Here is a 26,798-nt window from a genome sequence, read left to right as displayed (position 1 = left end):
CCTAGACACAAGATATGCTGAGACATGATGTCTTCAAACAAACCCTTCGGCATTCCATTTGTATCCTGCAACATACCCAGTCATCATTGTGGGGCACCAATATATGCCAATTGGTTCACTATCTCATAACAGTTCTAATTTACACGATATTTCTATATCATTACAAAATTCTTGGCACATTATATGAACAGCCTTGCAAGCATGTATATACACTATCAGTTATTACTTTCAAATCCTCATTAGGCCTCAGATGCGCTTTCAGATAAGTATTTGTCATTAACCAGGCATATGATACACTTCTAAGAGCAGAGTGGCTTGATTTGACAGCTTACATGTTGTCCCACAGTATGTACCCTCCAGCAGTGTGCAAAAAGCCCAGTGATTCTTTTGTAAAGTTATTTGCTGCATTTTTGTAACACTGAAAAGAGCTATTCCAATGTAGTTGAAAGGGCTCTTCCAGTGTTAGAAAAGTAAAGGGAACATGCTTAAACAGCACAATAATAAAATAATTCAAAATAATAAATCACAAGTCTAGCTCCTTGCACCCACAGACCTTGGAACACTCCAAAATAATCTGAGATGCATGTCCAGTGAGGTCTGCCTTTCATATGATAAAGAGGCATAGGGGACATGGAGAAATGTTGCTCTTATGGCCTTGCAGGATCAAACTCTAAATGAGTAAGCCAGGTTTATATTCAGGGAAGGACAGAAGCAATGGAACGTGTTGGCTGTTCCTCCTCTCATGGGAACTCACAGGAATTTTGCCATCGCTATTAATGGCAGCAGAATGAGGCCTCAGCACTATTTCTAGATTAAATGTTTGATATATCACATGGCTAGATTGTAAAAAGGTAAGCTCTGTACTCAAAGCCACTTTTAGAGAAACAATCACCCTTTTTTGCAATTATTTATTTGTTATTCTCAACAACATGAACCATTTTAAACCCCAAGAATGCAAGTATTTAAGAAATGCTTGAAAGAAATACAAGTTGTCAGGGTGTAGCATTGTTCCAGTACAACTGCAAACATTCATTTACTGGGAACCACTTTTTAAAAAACTGCACTTTGGAATTAGTAAAACACTGTCTGTATTTCAATGTGTCATTGTGCAAAATAATAGACTAATCAACAGGTTGCTGCAACCTGTGACCCTGTGATGGGGTGTTCACCCCACAGCATCCCTGCAGGGGTTATGTAGGACAGGAGTAGGCAGGGCTGGTAGGGAGAGGTGGAGGTCTGCAGTCACTCTCTGGGCATAGTGAGGAGAGAAGGAAGAAACTGGGGCTGGGACCCTGAGCCCAAAGGAAGGGATTTACATAGATAGGTGGTGGAGAAGAAAGTCTGCAGAGGGCAAAGTAGGAAGAAGCTCATGGAAATGGTAGACTTTGGTTGCTGATTTTAGGATCCCTGGACTGGAACCTGAGAGTAGCAGGTGGGTGTGAGATCCCCACTGGCCACTAGGTCAGTGCTATTGACTTGAATCAGAAGACTGCCAGAGACCACAGTTAGACAGTTTGTCCAGTGGGACTTTGATGCCCCAGAAGGGAAGGACTATAGTGACCTGGCCAAAGGGACCAAGCCAGGAAGAAGGAGCATCCTGAGTCCATAGACACCAAGGGGGTGAGCAACCGAAAGAGGTGATGCCAACTAATCCTTCCAATCATGAGTGAGCCTGTTACACACACTCTTTACGCCTGTAGTGTTTCCTGAAAGTGGGTACTCTTCCAGACTTCTTTGTAACCTGAAAATATGCAGAAGGACTTTGTAAGGCCTGAAATGAGGGAGCAGAGAAAGAGAAGACAGTGAAGAGACTGAATGACATAAAGAGGCACAGGACATCTCTACAACAAGGCTTTGTAATAGGCATGAGAAACCTAAAAGGCAAGCATATTACTTACCAGCTTACAACTTTCTGTGCTCAGAGAGAACAGATATTTCCAAGCTTTGCATCATTACATTCTCCATCAGCTGAGCTGAATCATTTAATACACAAATGAGAAAGCTTATTTTCTTTTACTCTTGCTTATGCCACACACCCACCCACAGTAAAATACTTGACTTAGTTGTAAATAAGAGTTGGAGGAGTTCTTGACAACACTCACCAGCCTCTAGTTTTCCAGCTGCAAAGTGACTTAAGTGATGATTTATCTTCAAGATAAGTACAGAATGGCCAGAAAGTACTGATATTAAATTCTGGTAACACTGTGTTGAGGACTAATAGCTGGGGAAAAAACCTCAATTTATTGATACTGAAGTTTTGAGGATTACAATATTTTGCATTCATTTTAAATCATTCTCTTCAGCGAAGGTCAGCAAGATCAGAGTAAGAAATGGTCAGTCCTTCTGTGGCACTTATTGTACTTCAACAAGTAAAATACATTTACAGTTGCTCTCGCTATTTTATTAAGCCTATTAAAAAATATTTTGTATGTTACAAGTACAAGCTATATCTCTCTCCCCCTTATAAAACAAATTTAGCACCCGTAAGAACCCCATTGTTCAACTTCCTTGGGAAGCCTAAATCCCTTCACAGTTTGACATCAACAGCCCTTTAAATAAAAACAAACACAAAAGAGGTAAGTATAGAGGAGGTACATACAGAATCATGAGTCTTCCTACACTTATATGACTTTCTTCCAAACATTAATTCTTTGGCTTAAAAATTGTTTTATTAGCAGCTTGCCAAAAAAATCATTAGCATACCAGAGAGTTCCCCTCCTAAATCTGTTAGTAAATATTCTATTTGAGGATAAAGAAACAGAGACAAAGGATGAGACTCAGAAGCTTCACTGAAGGAGTATACTGCCTGAAAATGGAAACATTTCAGTGCTGATGACATTGAAATGTCAGCAACATAATTTCATAAGAATCATATACTCTATTCTTTTTTTCTCTGCGGCTGGATCAGACTCCAAAGTGAACTATATATTGCCCTCCTCAGGATACTGTCATATAATCAACCTATTATTACAGTTGAGTGAATAAGTCCCATCAAATACTTTATTTCACTACGTTTTCCCTGTTGTCTGCTACAGATCAGGATTTTCTTGAATATATCAGTTTTCTAACCTTGCATTTACTCCATGGTTTGCTGTTAAATACTCAATCCAATAACTCAAACTATGCTGAGTTACAACTGGTCACATAAGTCATATGATATTGTTTCAAGTCCTCTGATTGAAAGTGTGTAACTCATAGCTAGGTTTCTGGTGTGAATGTTAACATAAAATAAACTTATAATGTCAGTTAAAACCTGTACTAACATAAGGTGCCTATGAAAAATAGGGTTTTTTGCACTTAGCAAACTCCAGAGTTTCCTCCAAGTTGAATGGTTAATAGGCTGATTCAGGCTTTATCTCATGTCTTCTTCCCTGTTGTCTTCCAGAAGCATTGAAAGTAGTTTCCCAACTAACATGTGCAGCCTGTGATAACTATCTTGAATATTCTTCTTGATACTGGAGGTCCAAGTGTCACCAAGGGGACCAATGGTGGTCACGTGTTAATCATGAAGTTCTTTGGAGATAAATAATACAGCAACTTTAGTATCTCAAAACAGGTTTTTTTGATAGTATATCATAGTGTAAGGTTTTGTTTCACACTGACAGCCTTCCCCAATAGGTTTAAAACATGGAACACAAGCAGGTGACATTCCTACACACTGACTAACATTTCAGTTTGAAAAACAGCTTCACTGTACTCAAGGCCTAATCCAAAATCCATTAAAGTCAACACCAAGACTCCTATTGACTTTAAATGGGCTTTAGATCAGAGTCCTAATTGACTTAATACATAGCAAAGGATGTTGCGTGTTGTATTGTTCAGACAGGCAGCAAGGTGGATGAACTAGAACTCCAGCAAGTATCTATTTTCACCTGAGCCTAAAAAAGAGTAATTTAAGGATGAGTTAAAGTTTTCAGTCTATTTAGATTTCTCTTCTAGCTGCATGAGACATGCAAACTTTACAGCTACTGGCTCCTATTCATAGTGAGTGCATCATACCAGCACCAGGAGAGGTTTGGCAGGAATTCGATGTTGTCATGTTTGAGGGTTACAGACCACCTGCATATACTTGTACAGAAACCGTAAACAGATCTTTCCCATCTAATCATATTTGTGAGGACCTACACATAGCCCATTAGTAAAAAACCCACAAATCTCTGTTAGATTGTAAAAGAAACAACAGGATGGGCGAAGCACGTTGAGGTGATGTACTCGCTCCGTGTAGTGAGGTTAAGCATTGTATCCAGATGCCTCACTGATATGGTGTAATTTAAATGACTTCTGAAAAGATCTAGTGGCAAAGGATCTTAAGGCAGAAGGATTCCTGAAGTGCACAAAGAGAGAACCTCCTCTCTCCTCTCTTAACCAACTCCCTGACAAGAAATGATCGATTTCATGGCAAGTATTTTTGTTCAGATTTTTGATGATGGTAACGAAGATCAAAGATTTTCCTGAAAAGCCATCATCTGGTGGTATATTTCTGTGCTCCTTTTTTCTGTAAGGGCAAAATTCACTGTGAGTACTATAGAGCTGCTGGACAGAGAGATCTATCATGGTGAAATCTAATCACTTTATAGCTCCATTTTAACTACAGAAGATCTTGAGGGGGGGAAATTCGATTATGTTAGCCCACAACTGACTTGGTTAACAAGGTGAACTGGTCACAACTTTGCTCCTCCACAGTGAGAATGTGTAACACTGAGGCAGACTGAAACAAGTGAGAGAGGGAGAAAGGCATTTTCCAGAGTTAAATGCCAAAGGCATGAACAGGCTGCTAACATTTTTATTATTGAAACTCTGCATTAAGTGAATTATTAATTTTCAGAAAAGGGAATAATATTTTAATAAGTCAGTGTATATAGAAGATCTGCTCAGTTCCCAAAACTCAATATTTATGCTGGTAACTTAAATGTCCATTTCTTTAAAACAAACACAGATCCATTTACTTTATTTTACAGAAACTTTGAACTGAAACCAAGCTCATAATGTAGTTAGTGTTTTTTTTGCAGCAGCACAAAATTTTCACCAGCTTTCTTCATCAACTTTTTCTTTCATGTTGCCATTTTGTATCCTTAACTGGCTATTTAAGTGCAGAACAGATTATCTAATAAACACAACATTAAGAATAACGTATTCAAGCTAAATGGGTTTCAGCTTTAAAATAAAGATTTGTACCTTTTTCCTTGCAGGGTCTGTGTTTTTTTAAAAAATGAATATTTTGTAATTAATGATGGCTGCACTTTGTGGTTTCATGATCTTTGACTGACTGCATGAAGAAAACCAGGACACTAGATTTAATAATATTTAGTATTCCCACCGCACAGTTTTACAATATTTATTGACCCACAAGTTTCTCAAAAGGTTTGAAACAGATGCGTGGCCCTGCACAGCATACTGTAAATCACATAAATAATATTAATCCTGCATGTATTTAACTAAAATACAGCTTTCTTTTCCAGAGGAATAATAACTCAGGCAATGTGTTTAAAAAAGTTTACAACAACAGATGGTGTTGGCTCTTTGAAAGCAGCAAGATAACTGATTAGAAACTTCAGATGACACCCAGTTCTCTAAAACAAAATCAGCAAGCCAATTGAAGTTATACTGCAAGCTGTCTGCTTCAAGACAAACACCAATACAGTGTATCCCTTCAGAATTTTGCTGCAACAAAACCCACAAAAGCCTTTGTTAATAAGATGTAGTTATGAGAGGAGCTGGTGAGTTCTTTGCCAGAAATTCCAGCTCTCGTGAACAAGCCCCTTTAGGCTCAGTAGGAAAAATCTAAAAACTGCCATGGTTTCAGTGTAAGGAATCAGTTGTCTGATCAGTGGGAGACAGCAAAAAAGGAGAGAAAAAACAGAAGTGAACCTAAGACAAAAGAGCTCCTATCTGTATTTTTCCCCCCTAGGACATTTCTGCACTGACACCGAGTCCTATCTAGCCTCAAGAATCTGGGTAAAGAGAAAGATCGAGAAAGACACAGACACAGATTGTTTCTAAACACTCATAATTCTGGTTATTAGTCTTTATTCGCAGCCACATTCCATAGAACTACAGCCGTAATATAGTTCTTAATTTCCCAAACACTCAAAATTGCAGTGCCGTACATACATCATGTGTGGCGAAGAATCCAAGTGCAGAAAAGTCATGGATACCAATTCATGTCATATACCCCTAAAGAACCAGATCCTCATCCAGTTGTAGCTCAGATCTGACCCAGAGCCTGAACAGGTAACTCTCTCATTGAGCCCTCTGAATAATTTCCATTTACTGTGATATTAATGAGAGAATAGGCTTCCATAGCACATTGTAAGCAAATTGAGTTGGTTAGGATTAAGGCTACAATTTTGTCATGAAGGTCACGGAAGCCACAAAATCCGTGACTTCCAGCAACCACCACGAATTCAGCCCTGTCAGCCAGGAGTTGTAGGGTCTCCGTGGCCAGAGATGCCAGGGGCTCTGCGGAGTTCCCAGCTGCCATGGGCAGTGGGGCTGCAGCTCCTGGCCACTCAGGCACCAGGGTCCCCCTGCAGCTCCCAGCTGCTGCAGGGGACAGGGGCCCCCTGCACTTCCTGGCTGCCATGGGGGGCAGGGGACCTAGGAGCTCCAAACTGCCACATGTAGCAGGGGTATACCCAAAGCTCCCAGCTGCCATGGGTGGTGGGGGTACCCCGGAACTCTGAGCTGCCAAAGGCAGCAGGGCCCCAGAGTTCTGAGGTGCCACGGAAGCCCGGAGTCTTTCAAAGGTCCCAGCCGCCATGGGTGGCAGGATACCCCGGAGCTCTGAGCCAGGGGACCCTGGAGCTCCAAGTCCTCATAGGCACGGCAGTGGGGATCCCCAGAGCTCTGAGCAGCCCCTGCAGGTGCCCATCCTCCACAGGCAGCATGGGGACCCCGCAGCTGGGCTCCTCATTTTGTCAGGGATATTTTTAGTAAAAGTCAGGGACAGGTCATGGGCTTTCATTAATTTTGCTTTGTTGCCTGTGACCTGTCCCTGGCTTTTACTAAAAACGTCTGTGACAAAATCTTAGCCTTAATTAGGATTCATGTGGCTCTACAATCATTGATTTGGAGTACTGAGATGACCACTGTGCATTCATAAAGCAATTGGCATACTTACAATCATTAATGATAATTTAGCTAAAAATTCTCTCCCAGATATTTGTTCTTAATTTTGCTGTATTCATTATTCTTCAGCTAAAAAGTTGCATCCATCCAGTCAGGAATCAGAAACAATACCATGTGATTCAGGTGTTCAGTCACACACATACAACATAAGTAGTCAACCGTGAACGGCAAAGTTTATGAGCAACCTATTCATCAAGCTTGTTTGGTGAATGCTTGCAAATCCATTCTCAGAAATCAGGATTGTTTTTTCAAGTGAATCTCTGATAAAAGAAGGCAATGCATTCTGTGCAGCAGCAGCAGTCTTTGTGTTCGGGTCCATGACTGGGGCTCCAAGACAATTCCTAGATAATTCAAAGAACCATCACAGCAACTAAAGAGATTTGAAATGAACAGTTTGAATGGTCCTAGCTTAGTGCAATGTTAAAGTTAACAGTTTGATCATGCTTCGTAAAAAAAATAAATTCAAAGCTGAGGTCACCTAGGAAGTTATAGTTGAAAATTGTTGCAGTGGCGATGCCACCTCAATCTTAACTACAATGACAGCGAACCAAATTTCTTAACAAATTACAACAGCCCTCAATGGTGATTAAACAAATCTAAAACCCAGAAACTAATCAGATACGTTAAAATTCACATTCACATATGGATGACATTCATGTTTTCTGCCTCTCTTCAGCCCTCTCTCCTATCCTTATTTGAAATTGTTTGTCCTTAGAGAAGAGCTCACTTCTTTTTTAGTCCAACTTTCTCCTTCTACTTGCCTACAACTTCACTAAACTGCAGGAGAAATTAAGAACAGAAAAAGGAAATAGACATATAAATTAGGAAAAAAAGATGGGCTGAGGTGGAGGACGCCTTCAAATGCACATATACTCTCCACAGATATGATTTATCAGAAGGGTAAAACCCACATATTGGATGAGTTCAGAGAAAAGCAAGAAAAAGATCCAGGGATTGAGATTATGAGGAAAGATTAAAGGGGTAAATTTGTACAGCTTGGCTAAGGAGTGGCAAAGGAGCAACATAAATACAAATATCTGAGAGGAGTTATGTGATATGAGTAGGTGTAATAAGATGAAACCGAGAAGGAAATTTGGATGAAAATTTTGACGATAATATCAGCGAAGTTTCCTGACAGAGATGCAGTAGGTTGTCAAAGAGTTTCCCAAGGGAAGAGATGAAAGGTTCACCACTTGGCACATTTAATATCCAACCTGACAATCTGTTAATATCGTAAGGAGGAAACCTACATTTGCAGGGAAATGGACTAATGAGATCATATCTTTTTTCTCTGCTCATCTCTAATTTCTGAGATTTCTTGAATTAGCTAGTGAAAATAAGTGATGGGATGGATTCATGCACTGAACTCAGTCAGATACAAAAACAATCTTTTTATTATTATTATACTAAAGCCTCCTTTTAGCGTCCTTCATTTACTCTGGCTAATTTTTATTGGGTGGATTTCTGTACTTTTTTCTCTTTGCCAAACACAAAAATGCACTACCACAAAGCATAGTTTAAAATGCATTGTAAATTGAATTTGTACACAGGTATCAAACATTTTCATGAAAGTTTTTGATCCAGATCCTGTTAACATGGCTGTGCTAGCTTTTAAATATAGACCTACTGTCCTCTGCAAAACCAGTCCTAATTCAACATGTAATGCAAATAGTTTCTGTTTAACATACAGTGTCTATTGATTCCACCTTAATTATGTGTTTCCCAGTGCTGAGAATGCTAACTGTGGGATATTGGGAAAGAATTTTACCATCAGCCGACAAAGACTATTAGCTGAAACTTGGCTTCCATTATCATCTCATTAGGCAGAGTCTGTATTATACATAAAATGTAGCTGTTAACCTGTAACATACTAATGTAGAAACTTTATTTCTCTATAATAGTGAACACAGCAGTAATATATCTGTAACTCTACAAATCAGCATGAATCAATAGTTTGATGTAATAATGCACCCTAAGATGTTTATTGTTCATCATCAGATGATGATCTTTAGACAAAACTGTAGCACTAAATGAACATGAAACCAACAACATTTTTCTAAATCCTCGTATAAATCTCCTGATAACTGAAAGGTGAATGGATGGCTCAAGGAAATCATAATGGAAGAGGGAACACATTGTCACTGGTTCAGATTGGTTCAGACAATTAGTAACCAAAAGCTGCACCATCCAATGGCTGTTGCGTTAACCATAACTCTGATTCTGTTCCCACTTAAGTCAGTGGTGAAACTCTCATTGACTCTAGTGGAAGCAAGAGCAGATTCTGGGTAAACTGAACTGGTAGCCCGTTTCTTGCACACAGGTGTCCACCTTACTAAAAATCACCAATATAGTTTATGTGAGGCTTGACAAATTTATTGGTAATTCGAGAATGTACTACTACTGATGAACTGCCATGGAAGCTAATTAAGTGAGTAGGTGCTGATACACATGAGTAAGGGTTACACAGTCTGTCCCTTTAGCATGGCGACTGTGCTAGTCTCATCCACAAAGGTTACCCTAGTGCATCAAGAACTTGATATTGCTGCTCATGGGTGTGAAAAGCGTGCACTGCTATTGGCCAGTCCTTGCCTACTCTGCAGAAAAAGGATCTCCTGCTTCACGGCTATTTCAAATGAGCCCATTTCTGAAATTAAACTAAATATTAATAAGTTAAACTCCTCCCCTAATTTCTAGCTCATGGAAAATGTTTTACATATTTTGAAGTAAAAATCTTTTTAAACAGATGAGTTAAAAATCCTTTTGATTCTTGGGCATATACCTCCTTGTACTACCCATCATACAGTCCTCCAAACTATCTATCATATAATCTTCCAAGTCCTGATTAGCCACGAACATACACAGCCACAAACCGGAGGAGTGTGAATAGCAAATGCAGTTCTATTAATCAGTGTTTGTTATAAATTGGTCTCTACGCAGATTTTATGGCTATTCTATATTATAACTACCTATATGGACTTTGTCACCTATCTCAAAATGGCAACTTACTCCAAAGCATATATTGGCTTTGTAAAGAGGACAAGTTATAATTTCATTATAATTACTCTATTGCCTGTTTGGTACACAGAGCAACAGCCCTCTGGAACTATAAAGTTAGGATGGGAGACCCTTCTGCTATTCATATTTGGTTAGTGAACAGAGCAAGGACATTTAGTCATTGTCTTGCTCTTGAATGCTACATTCTTTTAGCTGGGAGAATTACAATAGGTGTTCCCAGGATGCAAACAGGTATGCCACTTCTAACTTTTGACTTTGAATATGCATGCAGGAACCCAGCACAGTGTAACTTGTAAAATCAGTTGCTGTACATATATGAACCAAATATAAGGTAGTGATAAGTGTGCTCATATCAGGGAGCAGAGTCAACACATTAGGGCCAAATTTTTGTCACAGTAAAGTCATTGGAATCAGTGACAGCTGGCTTCAATGGGGTCAAAATTTGGCCCTGAGTGAGAAATTGGTATTTTATAATCTATTTAAAAGCATCACAGAATTATGATGTGTTATGATCAAATTTTTAGCTCTCTGAAAATGAAAGCAGCATGCAGTGAAATGCACATTGATTCTAACCAGTGGGAAAACAATTTACCCTACTAAGTGAGAGTAGAAACATTTAATACCTACAGAACCACCATGGGAAGCTTGCCAAAAGTGGCAGCTAATCCAGCATCCTGTATTAACACAACAGTAGGACTATTTATCTCATTCACTATGTCTTTTTCCTCTCTCCCACCTCATCACCACCAAGTAATATCTATGATATTTACAGTATTTCTAATTATTACCTAACAAGAAATTGACACTCAAATATGTTGTTTCCAAAGAGAGGGATTCCATAGTGCAGGATAAAGTCTACACTTATCAATAGCTTCTACTATTTCTGAAAACCATATGTCAAAAAAAATAAGGTCTCCTGTATAAAACTAGGATCAATTCATTCCATTCATTGATGTTAATCACTGGTTCAATTACAAAATAGCTCCTTAAGACTAATCTTTCTTCCACTAAAAAGTGTTCCAAATGGTCTATAAAAGCAAAACCCACTTCTATTAGCCCTCTAACAAGACATTCAGACCAATTATCCTATTCAGCTTTTCCTTTCTTTCTCCCATAACTGGTAATTCAGATTGCTATATAAAGGACAATTAAATCCTGTTTAGTCTCATGCTAGTTTACACTCTGTACAATATATACTTGTAGTCTGACGTTAATACATTTTTAAAAAATTATTATAACATATTTCATATTGATGAAGCTTCATTGTCTGTTTTAATAATGACAGCAATTTCTCAAGTATCGGAGTAGTAGCCGTGTTAGTCTGTATCCGCAAAAAGATCATCCATCCGATGAAGTGAGCTGTAGCCCACAAAAGCTCATGCTACAATACATTTGTTAGTCTCTAAGGTACCACAAGAACTCCTATTCTTTTTTCTCAGATATGTTTCCCTCTTCCTTCCCTCCTGCCTCCCCATCCTTGTTAGGTCAGCAAAGAAGGGAGTCACTTTCTTTTAATCTTTGCACAATAGGTAATATAAAAACATTTCTTAGTGACAGATTATGGGCATATGATGCACACTCTGTCCTTTTAACTCCCTCTGCAACAACAATCTGCTGCATATTTTCTAGTTATGTCATCTGTTAATGTGTGTGCTGCTGCAGAGAACTACAATTGCATGGAACAAATACTGCACAAGTGTTTATGTAAAACAGCCTTAAGCTGAAATAAAGAAACCTGGGAATGAATTTAAACCTATTCAACCCTACTACCCAGGTGCAAATGAGGGCATAGTTTGACTCACAGGATTTTATATGGAATTAAGGAGGAGGGATTCAAACTTCAGGTAAACTGCAACTAAAATAAAGAGTCAAGAGTTCTATACTCACCCACCTATTTCATAGCAAAATGACATTTATCTTTGGGCAATTCAGTCAAAATGAAAGCAGACTTATATTGGCAGTCATTTTAATTATAGTGTGATGACATTTGCTAGTTTAGAAGATGAGTCACCAGGCTGCACATGAATTCACTATATACATAAGCTGCATCCACAGCAAAATGTATAAAACAGGCATTTAACTTCTTAGGACTTACCTGGTAGATGATAGCATATCACAAACTATTCACAGGTGTTATCTATTGCATTTCATCCTTGTTAGAGAACAATCTTCACAGAAGATGGAGAATAATAACAGAGTGACTAGCTAGTTTAATGCACTCTAAGGTGTAAAAGGCTATTGTAGTAGCCACTATGAATCAGTAGAAATGCTTTAAAATAAATATTGCTGTCTACAGCAAACTAAATTGCACCCTTTATTAAGCACAGGAAAAATCATTCATATTAATTTCTGAATACGAATATTTCATTCTGTCAAGTGTCCAAATTCATACGTGGTGTAGTAATTCCACGGAAGTGGTGGAGTTACAGCAAGATTGAATTTGTCACAAAACCTAGCTGACATACTGACCTACCTTTATGTGACAGACGTAATCTTGGCAGCCTTGTATCTGTTGTATGACATGAGGTCGGTAACTCTAGTAGCAAGCCATATAGTGCCAGGATTAAAAGGTCCTTAGTAGATGCCATGCTGCCAAGATCAAATTCTTGTGCTTCTTCACTTAGTTGTTTTGTTTTTAAAAGCTTCAAGTTCCACTCTTGACTTTCCCAGTGCAGCTAAGTCTTTTTCTGTTCAGTTTGTGAGGATCTCTATGGGAAATTCAGTTCTCATCACAACAGCATACAGCTCCACATTGTCAGGCTGTGCAAATGTCATGTAAAAATATTCTCTCCCTGCGACAACTGTTTATAAACTGAGAGGACATTCCAAGGCGTTACTCTGCAGTGTTGTGTCTTGAGCTCTCTTCAGTAACTCTGCCAGTGGATTCAGGAAGAAGCTGTATTTTCAGTCCCTCCTGCTCAGCAATTCATGGGGGGGGGGACCCTCCTCCTTGGTGATCTTCAGAACTCAGTCCCTTGCTCAGACTTGCCAAACAGCTAGTTTTAATTCACCTTTCACCTTTGCTAATTAAAAACAAGCAGTGCCATTCCCTCTCGGAGTTGCAGGATCCACCCAGCAGGGATGCCAGGCTGTCAGCATGCTGTATTTACTGGGAAAGTTCTGTAAGGGTTGAGGTAATATACACTACTTGCTGCTTCTATGAATGTTTCTGATCCATGTGCTGTGCACTGATCCTTCCAGTTGCTTAACAATCTCTCATTCTCAGGCACCAGGATGGGGTCCAGGATTCCCTCTTCCCCTCCCTTTGGAAAAATATGTTTTAGAAAGTCATTTTAGTTGTTGTTCCCAGAATAATTAAAGAGCAGGATTCACTGTATTGTTAACTGTTTAAATATATCATAATTTAAACTAATTAAACAGCACGTTAATACACAGATCAGTATACAAATAAATATCAGTTTTGCATACTACCTTTTTATTTATATATTTATTCTTTTACCTTGCTTTTAAAGATACCTTGGTGAATTCAGTTTCCCTTCAGATTATAATTTCTGTACCGTAAAATCCCTCCATTATACTTACTTTACATAAAATCTGTGGTTCTGATCCCAAAGACATGTATATATGTGAATAAAGCTGCTTATGTAAATAAGTGTTCGCAGGGTCAGACACATGTTACATGTATAAACAAAGGGAATGTATTGTTTAGATGATATGATAAAGCAATATCAGGTCTTCAACTGCCCATCAGCCACCTCTTAAACTGTAATCGAGAAAGCATAGAAAACTTTCACAATCTATAATTAGAAAATATACCTGTGTCAAAACCAAAGCATTGATAACTAACGTGTGTCTGTTTACATCTGGAATACATTTATGAAGGAGTGTGCCTAGAGTGTGCCTTAGAGCAGAACACTGACCTCAATGTGCATGAGTTTACCATTTGCAAGATGGTATTAGAATACTTATCTCACCGAAGTATTAGGAGGCTCAGTCAATGGGCCGTGTGCTTTAACTAACAAGGTGTTGTATATGGCCTGATCCAATGACCAAGATTAATGGAGAGACTCCAGTTAATTTCAACAGGCTTTGGCTGAGGTTCTGTACATTTGTATTAATTGTATTTGCATATTTCCTAATTAAAATAATATCCTTAACTGAGTTTAAAATACTAGAGGACTCATTTTTCTCTCAAGTTTAAGCTTAAGCCTAAAATTGCTGAAACATTGCAAATTTGGAATGATCAAAACAGCACTTTTACTCCTAGGCTTTTGAGGATCCCTGTATGGACAATGGAGCAGCCTTTAACTTAAATGTATTACAATAAGTGCCCATCCAAAGTTCTGGATGCAGGTGCACAATATGAAAAACATATCCATATAGTATGAGCCTCAAAACTTCCAAATTATCTTGCCATACTCTGTTCTGTTCTTCAGATTCTTATACCACATCCACTACTGTAAATGCTCAGCACCTCTGAAAAACTCAGGCCTCAGGAGTCCCAGGTAGTACAGCCAAAAGTTAATGCACCAGATTAGATTCACTTTTGAAAATGTTATGGCTACACCCCTTTTTGCTTCTATTACTTTAAACCTTAGTTGATAGAAACTGTGGAGAAGATGCTGGATTAGCCCCAAATGGAGGGAGATGCACATCTGAGCCAAGATAAGATGTGTACCTGAGCAAATGGCAATTCCTCTGCCACCCAAAACTGTTTGTACTGTACACTGTAGATATAGATATATAACAGTAGTATTTGTTTTTAAACATATAATGGCAATTATCAGAGTTTTGGTTCCAAAAGAATCAGCAAGACCTGCCCAGCGAGCCTAATTTTTACCTTTTGGTCAGAGGATGAGGCTTTTTGATCTGAAATGAGACTCTTTAGCCTCTCAGAGTGGGCAGGGTCATTGCTCAAGGCCCTGCCCCCCTTCCCTTCCTGTCACTGCCCTCAGAGCCTCTCATGAGAAACTCTGAGGGAGCTGTGAAAGGTGTCAGGCAACGGGAGCTTTGAGTAGACTGAGCCCCTAGCCAGGGAAGGAGACACAGCATTAGGCTCCCCAGCACCAGAAGCTATGGCTTCTGTGAGGAGAAAAGCTCCTCAGGGGATAACTGAAGCCAGGGTAGATTTGATTTAAATCAAACTGATTTAAATCACTAGTCAGGAAGACTCGATTTAATCATGGATTTGTACATAAAAGTGCATTCTTGTAGGTTGTTATACCCTTAATGCATATTCTTCACAACACAGAAATTGATGTAGGTTTCATTTTTAGAAGGTACACACTATACGTTTTTAAACAGTGATTTATTTTGAAAACGTTTCAGATTAGTTTTACAGCTATATCAGAAAAAGACTGAATGTTTGGTTATTTCCTTTATCATAAGTAATTGAAGCAGATATTTATGAAGTCATTGGGAGGTGAACTATCTCCAATCAACAAGTTAATCGTTAATATTTGGAGGATTTTCTTGCCATGCTGTATTAGGAGGAGAACATCACCAGACAGGCATTTAAATTGTTTTATTTAACTAAAACAACAACATGAAATATTCTGGATTTTTCTCTTCAAAAGCAAATATGATATTTTAACAAAACAAGCATATGTCCCTTGATTCTCATATTTATCTCCAGACTTCTTCTCCGTGTCCAGATCTATTCCGCCTCCAACAATCTTCTTCTATTCGTTGAACTTTTTAAAACTTCACTTTTAGAGAGAGATCAGGGATTGACTCTGTGTACACAAATTTGCAGAGGGACAATAGGGTTGAGGTCTTTTATTTCTCACCTCTATATATTATTCATTTATTTAAAAACATTTTCGCTGTTAACAAGCATGTTAGCTCTGGAGACACAAATCCACAGTTTGAGAACTGCAAAACTAAGCTTCTCTGATGGTATCCTCTAGACTGAGCATTGAGTCCCACTGGGATAGATAGAAAGATTAATTTAAATAATCTATACAGAAGTCTATGGAACCCCATAAGATTGGATCCCTAATCCATGAACTATTGGAACTCATTTACAAAACTTTTCTTAAACATTACATGAATATATTGTCTGATGCTATAGAATTAGAATTTATAATCCCTATTCCATGGTGAGATATCTTTGAGCTGTAATGTATCTTTAGATAGTTTTTTTCTTCAAAAAGCATTTTATCAAAAAAAATCCGAATTTAAAAAAATCTGTTTTTTTTAAATAATTGATTATTATCCACCCTGACTGAGGGACTGGTGTGCGGGGTGAATAGATTGGAAGGGTGACTAAGGGACCACGAGAAAAGGGACAATTGCATATTTGTATGTGGCAATTGATTAATTTGGAGGGAGTCGCTGGGGACTGAGGTGGTGGGGTTGTGGAGAGGAATTCCTATTCTGGACCTTTTCTCTGACTTTTTTCCACATCAGTGTAGGAAGGTCGTCTTTGTTACACTGGATCTGTTTTTCTCTTACATGCCATTGCCCAAACTTGAAGTGCAGAATGTGCAATGTGAGTCATGGAGGGACAGCTACACATCTGCAAGTCTGGCCACCTGAGGCAAGACAGATAACCTTTCTGTGCCCTTTTGTCCCCTCAGTTAAATGGGCATACTAACATACTTACCCCACAGGAGTGTTGTAAGGCATGTTTGTAAAGGGTTTTGAACTCTTTGGATAGAAGAAAAACTATATAAATTTTCAAATATTAGGATTTAATCTCAGATGAGTATGAGTACCTGGCTGGGAACCTGAGAGACTGCAATATACAACCAAGGCAAGTGTAACTCTAATATTTGAGTTAATAACTAAATGCAATGGTTCATCTTGGTCAACTTTGAATCAGTTTCAGAAACTTAATCCCAATAAAGCAGATGCTGGCAGGGGAATAAGTGATTTCATGATTGGAAAGTGCAGAGTGTAAGAATATAGGGACAAACTGCATTCAGTGACACTAGTACAAATCCAATAACCACCATAGTCTTGCTCTGGATTTACACTACTGTAATATATAAGGTATATACTCCAGATGGCAGAAAAGTTCTGTGATTACAGCTTCCTAAAGAACAAGACTTTAGTACGTCTGTAAGAAAAGGAAAGCACAACAAATTGTTACATAAAGTCTGAGTAATATTTCTGTTGGTCTAATTTAAAACTGCATCTATTGGACTATTAATTATATTATGCATTGCATAGTTAAATACTGTAACCAGGCTCTGTTCTCATTTGGACGATTGTAAATCCAGAACAACTCCAATGAAATCACCAAGCCTGTAAATCTAAACATTCTTAACAAAATACTTCTAACATATTATGCAAACTGATTTAAGTGCAGTGTGTACAGTAACATGTAAACATGGCATGATATAAGTAAGCAGACTCTCAGCTACTAGCAACAGTAACAAATTCTAAATGTTATAACAATAAAACAAAATGAAGTGTTTATAGCTTTTAAATGGGGGTGGTCCAAGTATAGCCTTAACGTATTTTAATAACCAGCCTGGAGTTCTGGCTCACAGTCCGATTTTGAACATGATACACTTTGCTGTCCTGGGAATCTCCTCTCTTTCTTAAATGATATGGTGAGAATAAAAAGCACACAGCTTTTATATTGACTGGATCAGATTCTCAGCTGGTGTACATCAGCAAGCTCACATCCATCAGGCGCTGATGTTATTTCTGCCATTTCAGCTTTTAGATACTACTATGAAGAAATATCTACAATAGGCAGATAAAATAAAGACGAAATTTACTAGTCTATGATCATTCTCTCTCTTATTTCAGTCAGTTAGACTCATTCCCATATCCTGTTAAGTATGGTAAATGGCTCCACTTCATTGGTAGGGTCAGAAAAGGTGGCATTATAAATCTGTATTTCATTAATATACTGGAAGCACCACAACCCAAAATTCCTCACTGACTCTATAACACCCCTCCGCCACGTGCTCAATAAACCTGAGGGTTGACAAGATAGAACATGCAGATGACAGAGCAGTAGTAGCAGGTAAGCAATTGCCCGATGCTACCCTCTGGGATGTCTCAGAAAGAAAGGCACAGATCCACTTGAATGACCCCTTTGACCCCTGCTATGATGTGTTAACTGATGGTGAAACAGTATTCCCAGAGACTGTCAATATAGAGGAACAACAGCGTAATAATACCTAGCTCTTATATAACACTTTTCATCCCGACATCAGGTAAAGGATGGTGCAGGAGGTCTTTGCTTTTGTCTGCTGAAGTCAGATCCTAATGTTATATTAATGTATTTAATGTTCTTGTGGAGCATTACTTCTCTATTGTGTGAGGGCTGGACTACACTAGGTGTTTAAACTGAATTTAGCAGAGTTAAACCGATTTAACTCTGCACCTGTCCACACAACGAGGCCCTTTATATCGATATAAAGGGCTCTTTAAACCGGTTTCTGTACTCCTCCCTGATGAGAGGAGTAGCGCTGAAATCGATATTGCCATGTTGGTTTAGGGTTAGTGTGGCTGCAAATCGACAGTATTGGCTTCCAAGTGGTATCCCACAGTGCACCATTGTGACCACTCTGGAAAGCAATCTGAACTCGGATGCACTGGCCAGGTAGACAGGAAAAGCCCCGCAAACTTTTGAATTTCATTTCCTGTTTGCCTAGCGTGGAGCTCTGATCAGCACGGGTGGCGATGCAGTCCCAAATCCAAAAAGAGCTCCGCAGGACCGTATGGGAGATACTGATCTGATCGCTGTGTGGAGAGACAAACTGTTCTATCAGAGCTCCGTTACAGAAGACGAAATGACAAAGCATTTGAAAAAATCCTAGGCTATGATAGAAAGAGGCCACAGCAGGGACTCACACAGTGCTGCGTGACAAGCATAACGGAAAGCCAAATACAAATGGAGGCTCATGGGGGGCGGGGGGGACGACTGAGGACTCCAGTATCCCACAGTCCCGCAGTCTCAAAACCATTTGTATTCTTGCTGAGCTCCCAATGCCTGAATGGTCAAAACAATTGTCCTGGGTGGTTCAGGGATATCTCATCAATTTACCCCTGCCTTCCTCCTCCCCCATGAAAGAAAAGGGAAAAATTGTTTCTTGCCATTTTCAATGTCACCGTATGTCTACTGCATGCTGCGGTAGACGCGGTGCTGCGGTGCTGAACAGCAGCATCCCCTCCCCTTCTTTTCCTGATGGCAGACAGTACACAATGGTGGAAAACATCATCATCACCATGAGTGCTCCTGGCTGCCTCGGTGAGGTCGGTCCGGGGCACCTGGATAAAAATGGGATGACCTGGTCATTCCCGGCAGATGGTACAGAACGGCTGGATAACTGTCCTCATCATAGCAACTGGAGGCTGAGCTCTATCAGCCCCCACCTTTCATGTCTAAGAAAAGATTCTGTACTGCCTGGACTATCATAGCGTGGGAGGCTGGGCTCCTCTCCCCCGCACTGTTTAAGTCCTGCCTGGACTATCATAGCAGCTGGAGGCTGCCTCCCCTCATTTTATCTCACTTAAAAAGTCAGTGTTCTTATTCCTGCATTCTTATTTACTTCATCACAACAATGGGGGACACTGCACATGTAGCCCGGAGGGTTGGGGAGGAGGGAAGCAACAGCTGGGGTTGTTGCAGGGAAACCCTTGGAATGTATGCAGCTCATCATTTCTGCGGGATCTCTGGGGCACTGACCCAGAGCGGCTGATTGTTCTTCCAGTACCATCTATCTAGGCAGGACTGTACTCTATTTTTAGACAAACTAAGAAGGAATGACCCGGGGAGCCATCCTATTTTTGTCCATGCGCCCCTGGCCAACCTCAGCGAAGACAGCCAGGAGCACCCATGACAGCAGCAGACAGTACATAATGATTGAGTAACCGTCATCACCAATTCCAATTGCAAATGGTACAAAACGATTGATAACCGTCATCTCATCGCAATTACAATGGCAGACAGTGCAATAGGATGGTAACCGTCTCTGCTACCTTGCAAAGGCAAATGAATTGCTGCTGTGTAGCATGGCTAACGCCTCTGTCACAGCATCCCAGTACACATACGGTACAGTGACAAAGCCAAAAAACAGGCTCCATGGTTGCCATACTATGGCGTCTGCCAGGGCAATCCAGGGAAAAAGGGCGCAAAATGATTGTCTGCCGTTGCTTTCACGGAGGAAGGATTGAGTGACAACATTTACCCAGAATCATCCGTGACACTGTTTTTGCACCATCATGCACTGGGATCTCAAACCAGAATTCTAATGGGCGAAAGACTGCGGGAACTATGGGATAGCTACAGGATAGCTACCCAGAGTGCAATGCTCCAGAAATCTATGCTAGCCTCGGTACATGGATGCACACCACCGAATTAATGTGCTTAGTGTGGCCGCGTGCACGACTTTATACAATCTGTTTTACAAAACCAGTTTCTGTAAAATTGGAATAATCCCGTAGTTTAGACATACCCTTAGAGATGGTGCATTCTCACTTTGATTCAGGATCTACTTTGGACAACAGGCAATAAACATAAGCATTTGATTATCAGGAACCTATATTTTAAGCTGACCACAACATTTTATTTAAAGTCAATGGTATGGAGCAAAAAGAATTCTCAATTAAATTACGCTCTTTTTAATTCCAAAAAGATTAGGTTTTGAGAAGTAACTATTGGAATTTATTGTCCTTTGAGCATTGCTGTTTGCAGTAATGCCATTTCTAAAATTAATGACAGGTGAATGCCAATAAGCTGCCTAGTATTCTTGAGGTAGATCACTTACTCTAGTTAATCTTTTTTGGGGAGGAAGGGGAGACAAGGTAAAATACATGAGTGTCCTTCAAATGCTGTTTTCACAGATATTTTACCAGTTTACAATAAAAGAAAGTCAAATCAGAATGTCTTATTCCTGAAATCAGATGTATATACCTGGTTCATGATTAGTACATGGGTCACTGAATTGTATGGTTAGTCTGGGATGAAAATCAAATTACTGATTTTTCTACTGGAATGTGGGGTTTGATGGATTTTGTTGTTGTTGTTAACAAATTCTATGGTCTCTAAATGGCGGAAAAAAACAACAACACTTATTTGTTGAAGATCAAGGAAAACTGAAATGTCATATTTTTCTTCTGATCACAGGGCAGCAAATAATAGCAGGGTGGTTAAAAGTTCAGTACTAAGTGTTTATGTGTACCAGCTATTTCCTATTAACTCAGCAGGAGGAATATACATTAAAAAAACCAGTCAAAGCTAATGATGCCTTTTTTTGGCCTGAACGAACAATAAAATTAATGTGTTTGTCCCTTTAAGCTGTCTAATGATCTTACTGCCAATTGATTGTACCTTGGTTCTTCAATGGCACTGTATTTAGGAAATAATTGGTTATATGTAGGTAATATTATTTGCTTCAAAAGGTACTTTGTAGTCATTTGATTCCAGTTATTAGCCTCTCTCTGCACATGAATGCAATGGTTTGGGTGACAACAGAAACACTTGTTAACAAAATTAATGTTGGTTGTTTAGACACAAAACAACCATAACATACAAATTTTCTGTCTGAAACTTTAGGCCATATTTTATTTTGATAATCATATTAAAGGTGAAATTAAAAAGCAGTTATAAAGAATAAATTGATTTTACCACAAATCGGTTGCAGGCTTTAAAATTGCATATGCATTCTAATACAAATTATTTGAAAATCAGTTCCAGTTTTATTGCCACGTAATGGATTCCACATTCCCATTGCAACAAGCTTATGGCATCGCATCCCTGGCTACATGCTGGATTTGTCCCATTTACAGTCATTGATGGCCAGCTTCTAGTGCACCTGCACCAGCAGCAATCCCCACTGCAGACACAGTAAGCTGCTATATGCTGTGATTTGCACCAGTGCAACCAACCCTGACTTCAAGCATAGGTGAGTTTTGCCCATTAGTACTAGAGGTTTTGAATTAGTGCAGCTAAACTGGTGGCTGGCCAATGCTGGCTGCAATCACGGCAAATCCTCTGTGTAGCCAAGCCCGCAAACAATTTCAGGTAGTACCTGGAGATATAGAACTTTAGTGGAATTAGGCACCAAAATCCCATAAACTCTTCTGAAATCCCAGCCTTAACCATGTCATCACTCTTTCAGGAAAAACCCAGAATATCCAATCCACATTTTTCTCTATATTAGAACAGGATTTAAAAACTACTATGTCAGCTACATCATAGGCTGAATTACAATTGTTTTAAAAAAATAGAACATCTCATCATTGCTCTTTATCATGCACAACTTGAAACAAAGAAAGTTCCAGATTTACACTCTGAATTTGGGTTTTTCTTACACCATGAATAGTGAATGATTGTTTTTTTACCATCTGCCCTGTAATCACGATGGATGCACTTATCACCATTCGATTACATGCTGGACATCAGTCTAGACACATATTTATTTGGGCCACCAGCAATCAGACTGGACCACTTGAAAATTCTATGTTTCTAGTGCACTCTCATTTTTGAAGATCCAGCAACTTCATATTTTAGCAAGATGGGTGACCAGGCATCAAAAAGCATTAAGGTAATCATTTAAATTATGACCCTGTGGAGATGTAATTGGAGTGTCAGTCCTGTTTTACTGCTAGATATTTGATAGCTATTATTCCAAAGAAATCTATTGCCTCCCTGCTGAGATCACACATCATTAGTAAGGATGTTAACCCATACCTACACCTACTGAGGTACCCAAATCTCTCCAGTCATTTCACATTATTCCAGTAATAAAAATCAGTGATTGTGGTAATTAAACTTAAAGAATCCAATTTTACGGCTCTGCAATGCCAAAGTTCAGTAGCATTTCCAGGTATAATTTATTTGCAGATATTTAATCCTACTGTTTGGGCTGGTGCAGATGTTCCATACATGCAGGTGCCCACAGGTCTGTGGGAATAATTAACTGCTTAACTGACAGCAGTGCAAATGGGAGACAAGAGACGTAGGTTCTATCTCTCTCTACCACTGACTTGCCGTGGTACTTATCCCCAAAGTGTTGACACATTTTGGGTGCCTTAATTTTTCAGTGGGCAGCTTGAGACGACTGTAGTTAGAAGCCTGATTTTCAGTGGTACTGAGCACCTCTAGCTCAATTAAAGTCAATAAGAACATGAGGTTCTCAGCACCGCTGAAAAGTATGGGCTTAGGGTTCTTAAATTAGACACCCAAGAACTGAATAATAAAGTTATATTCCTTTGTAAAGTCTTTTGGAATCTTTGGATGAAAAGAACCTTGTAAGTGGTAGGTATAATTGTTTTATTTAATTATAACAATACAATGATAAATTTCTGTCCTGTTAAGAATCAGAGGACTTTGTCACTGGTAACATCACATACTTTTAGTAGGACTGTATGGGAGTGAAAACATCTGTTTGTGTGAAAAATAAGCACAAATATCAGTAAGACTGTTACCCTTCTATACTGATAGGTTTCTATTGGTGAGAAATAAATTCCAAACACCCTGGATATAGTATTTGGAATCCAGCCTTGAATCCAAATCTGATTTTTTCAGCTGGTTTTCCCAATAATGAAAAAAATCAAATGCTAGATTGAAAACACCTTTGACTTTTGAAATCGGGATCCAAAATTATGTGCTAATACTACGGGCCAAATCCTGTAAGTTACTCCATGCCATTTGCACTCCTATGCTCACACAGAATAGCTCGTGGAATCTGGGGCTAAGAGTGGATACGTTAACTATCTACACAAATCTGGAACCCACAAGGGAGTGGGCTTATGTCGGTGTAATACAAATATATAAAATCTGAAGTAACAGGATAAAACTAAGACAGGGAATATTTAGGCAGAATGTTGGGAAAAAAACCTCTTGGCAGTGAGATGCATTAGGATGTGGAATAGTCTCCCAAGGGATGTGGTAGAAGCCCCATCATTTATAAATAGACAACCATGCCCTGGAAGACACATGTACTGGATGACACATTAGGTCTTTTCCTAACTTCTATGATCCTATAAAATTTGTGGTTCAGACTCACGTCTGTTTTGAATTGAACAAAACCAATGTGTGTGCAATGGGGAAGCCAGCAATTAAAAGTTTGATCAATTAGACAAACACAACACTCTTTATATAGGAGCTTTGTGTACTTTGTGAGGAGTGAGTGAAAACCATACTTCTCTGCAGGAATTCTCTGAATCATGAATTGTTTTTGTATAAGTGGCCATCTTCCTCCAACACCAAAGGAGGGGATGACCCCCCAAAAGCAGCCTAGTCTACAGTTTAGTCTACCATGATTTCCCCACTCTAACAAAAAGCACATGTGTATTCACTAAAATAGAAACATTAGAGTACGCAAAACCAGAGGGACGCACAAATTATGGCTGCCTAAGGAAACCCCGATTAACACTACAATAAGTTACGTGGTTTTGCTTCAAACAACACTTTAATACTCAGTGTAATTACCAGAACAGTTGTTATGATAAAAGTTTAAAAGAGTAATAATTAAAATGTTCACTAGATGTTAATTCATTTTGGGATATCTATTGCGGCAGGTTGGAAAATATCCATACCCTCATGTTTTGGTTGCAGTATAGCACAGTAGCAATCTGTGCAACTCTCACTCCTTAGGTTTTGTTTTTCTAATATTTTAGACCCAAAATACTTAATTAAATTAGTACAGAAACAAAAGGTAAAGGGCCAGATTCTCTGCTGATGTAAACTGACACAACTCCATTAAAGTTAGCAGAACTGTGCCAATTTATACCAGGAATGCAGTGTTGTTGGAGCTGTGGTGGTCCCAGGATATTAGAGAGAGAAGATAAGTGAAGTAATATCTTTTATTGGACCAACTTCTGTTGGTGGGAGAGACAAGCTTTCAAGCTTACACAGGGCTCTTCGTCAGATCTGGGAAACATACTCAGTGTCACTTGTCTCTCTCACCAGCAAAAGTTGGTCCAATAAAGATATTACCTGACCAGCCTCGTCTCTCCAATTTACACTTGCAGATAATTTGGTCCACAGAGCTCACTTCAGCTACACTGAATTTTATTCTCTATTAAAATACTGAAAACAAATCTGAATATATTAAATCTATATATTCAATACAAGTTATTTTCTAGGCGAGGTACAATCCCTAAATTAGACTAAATTGAGTGGTATGTGGTTTTACAAACATTAAAAAACATAATATACCATATAAACAGCAACTGCATCACAGTACATTTCCTTTGTTAGTACCAACAGTCTGAAACAGCAAAGCACTTAAGCACATGCTTATCTTTAAGCATCCAAGTAATCCTATTGACTCAAGTGTTTTGCTGGATCAGAGATTAAGTCTGAATTCTAATTACTAAAAACTACAATCTTTCCTTCCTGACCACGCAATTCATGGTGAACAGCTTATTATCCCAATCTATCACATTTTTCCTTCTCACAAATTGTCCATAAACAGACTGAAATTTCTACTACTCTATTTACAATTAAAAATTGTTTAATTATTTGGTGAGAACAAATTCTAGTTGATAGCTTATCCGTAAATGGTTTGCTGTGCTGCTAATGTATCAAGTATTCAATATTCAAAAGGTTTAATGAGTCATTTGTGTCACATCTTAGTATTGTTTCTGTTCCCTGACTGGACTTAATGGACCACTGGTCTCTTGCTATATGACAATTTCTATGTTTCAATATTCATTAGAACTCAGGAGTTCCTGGCTCAATACTGCACTCAGACCATTTGACAAAAGCGCTCAGCAGAGCGGATGGCCATTTGTGAAAGACGAATATTTCTTGTCACACTCATTGAAATTTGGAATGTCCTTGCAAGACAAGGGATATAGTTTATAGTGAACCTAATGCTCCCATAAGCATTTATATATATGTACACACAAAACTTGATCAACGGTAGTTGATAACATCTGTCATTATGAGCTGAACAGCCAGTAGCCGACCAACAACCTTTATTGTAGTAACAGCCTTTAGCTGTAAATAGCTATGGGCTGAGAGCAATTATGTCTTACTGAAGATCATTTTTTTCCAGCTCAAGAGACAGTGATTTTCCACAGTTAATATCTTAGTTGGTTTACCACATTTCTTTAGAAGGTTTTCCTACAAATAAAATTAAATAGTCACACCTGTCCTCACTTCATATTTAATTTTTGGAAAAACTGCTGACTATGTTAACTTCACTGAACTTATTCCTTCCACAGATACTCTTAGAGATTAGTCTGCTGATGAAGATCTCTCTGTTCTATATATTCAGACTTGGAAGGATACATTTTTATTAGTAAACATCAGAGAACATCAATTTCACAGTACACTCACAAACAGGTGAAAAAAGTTTTCTATCTATAATAATCATCGAAATTTACAGATAGGAAAAGTAAAAAAAATGCTGCTTGAGAACTTATTAGAGTTTGATTTAAGGATATTTCCTTTGTACATTTTGACATGTGATGCTGACAATTTGTATTTTTACTGTTATAAAGCTTTAGCTTTTTGAATCTCAATGTCTACTGTCTTTAAACTGTTATTGTCTGACCCCTCCATAATTTCCTGCAACTTTGAAAATTCAGATTGAAAATTAAAAATGCTTAAAAATAAACATTTGTCAACATTATAAAAAATAAAAATTGAATTCTACCAAGTATATATATATATATACTGTGACTGGATAGCGTAGTGGTTAAGAGCGCTGCCCTTTGATACGGGAGACCGGGGTTCAAATCCCGGTTGGTACCCAACTTTCCAGTAGGGGTCC

General features: G+C 38.8%; 1 protein-coding gene across 2 annotated transcripts in view; it reads right to left on the bottom strand.

Annotated features, from left to right (window-relative positions):
• The window catches only part of SEMA3E (semaphorin 3E), a 283,264-nt gene that overhangs the window by 214,355 nt on the left and 42,111 nt on the right, over positions 1 to 26,798 (bottom strand). The window contains exon 2 of one of the 2 annotated variants that reach the window (XM_032801538.2): positions 12,617 to 13,406. The exons of the other annotated variant lie outside the window; for it this stretch is intronic. Within the exon in view, the coding sequence (XP_032657429.1) occupies positions 12,617 to 12,731 (115 nt within the window). The 5' untranslated portion in view covers positions 12,732 to 13,406. The remainder of the gene's footprint in view (positions 1 to 12,616; positions 13,407 to 26,798) is intronic. 2 annotated transcript variants of the gene reach the window in all.

This window comes from Chelonoidis abingdonii, chromosome 1 (genome assembly GCF_003597395.2).
Source record: "Chelonoidis abingdonii isolate Lonesome George chromosome 1, CheloAbing_2.0, whole genome shotgun sequence".
Lineage (NCBI taxonomy): Eukaryota > Metazoa > Chordata > Testudines > Testudinidae > Chelonoidis > Chelonoidis abingdonii.
Note: the sequence above shows the minus strand (reverse complement) of the source record. Positions and strands in the feature narration are given on the sequence as shown.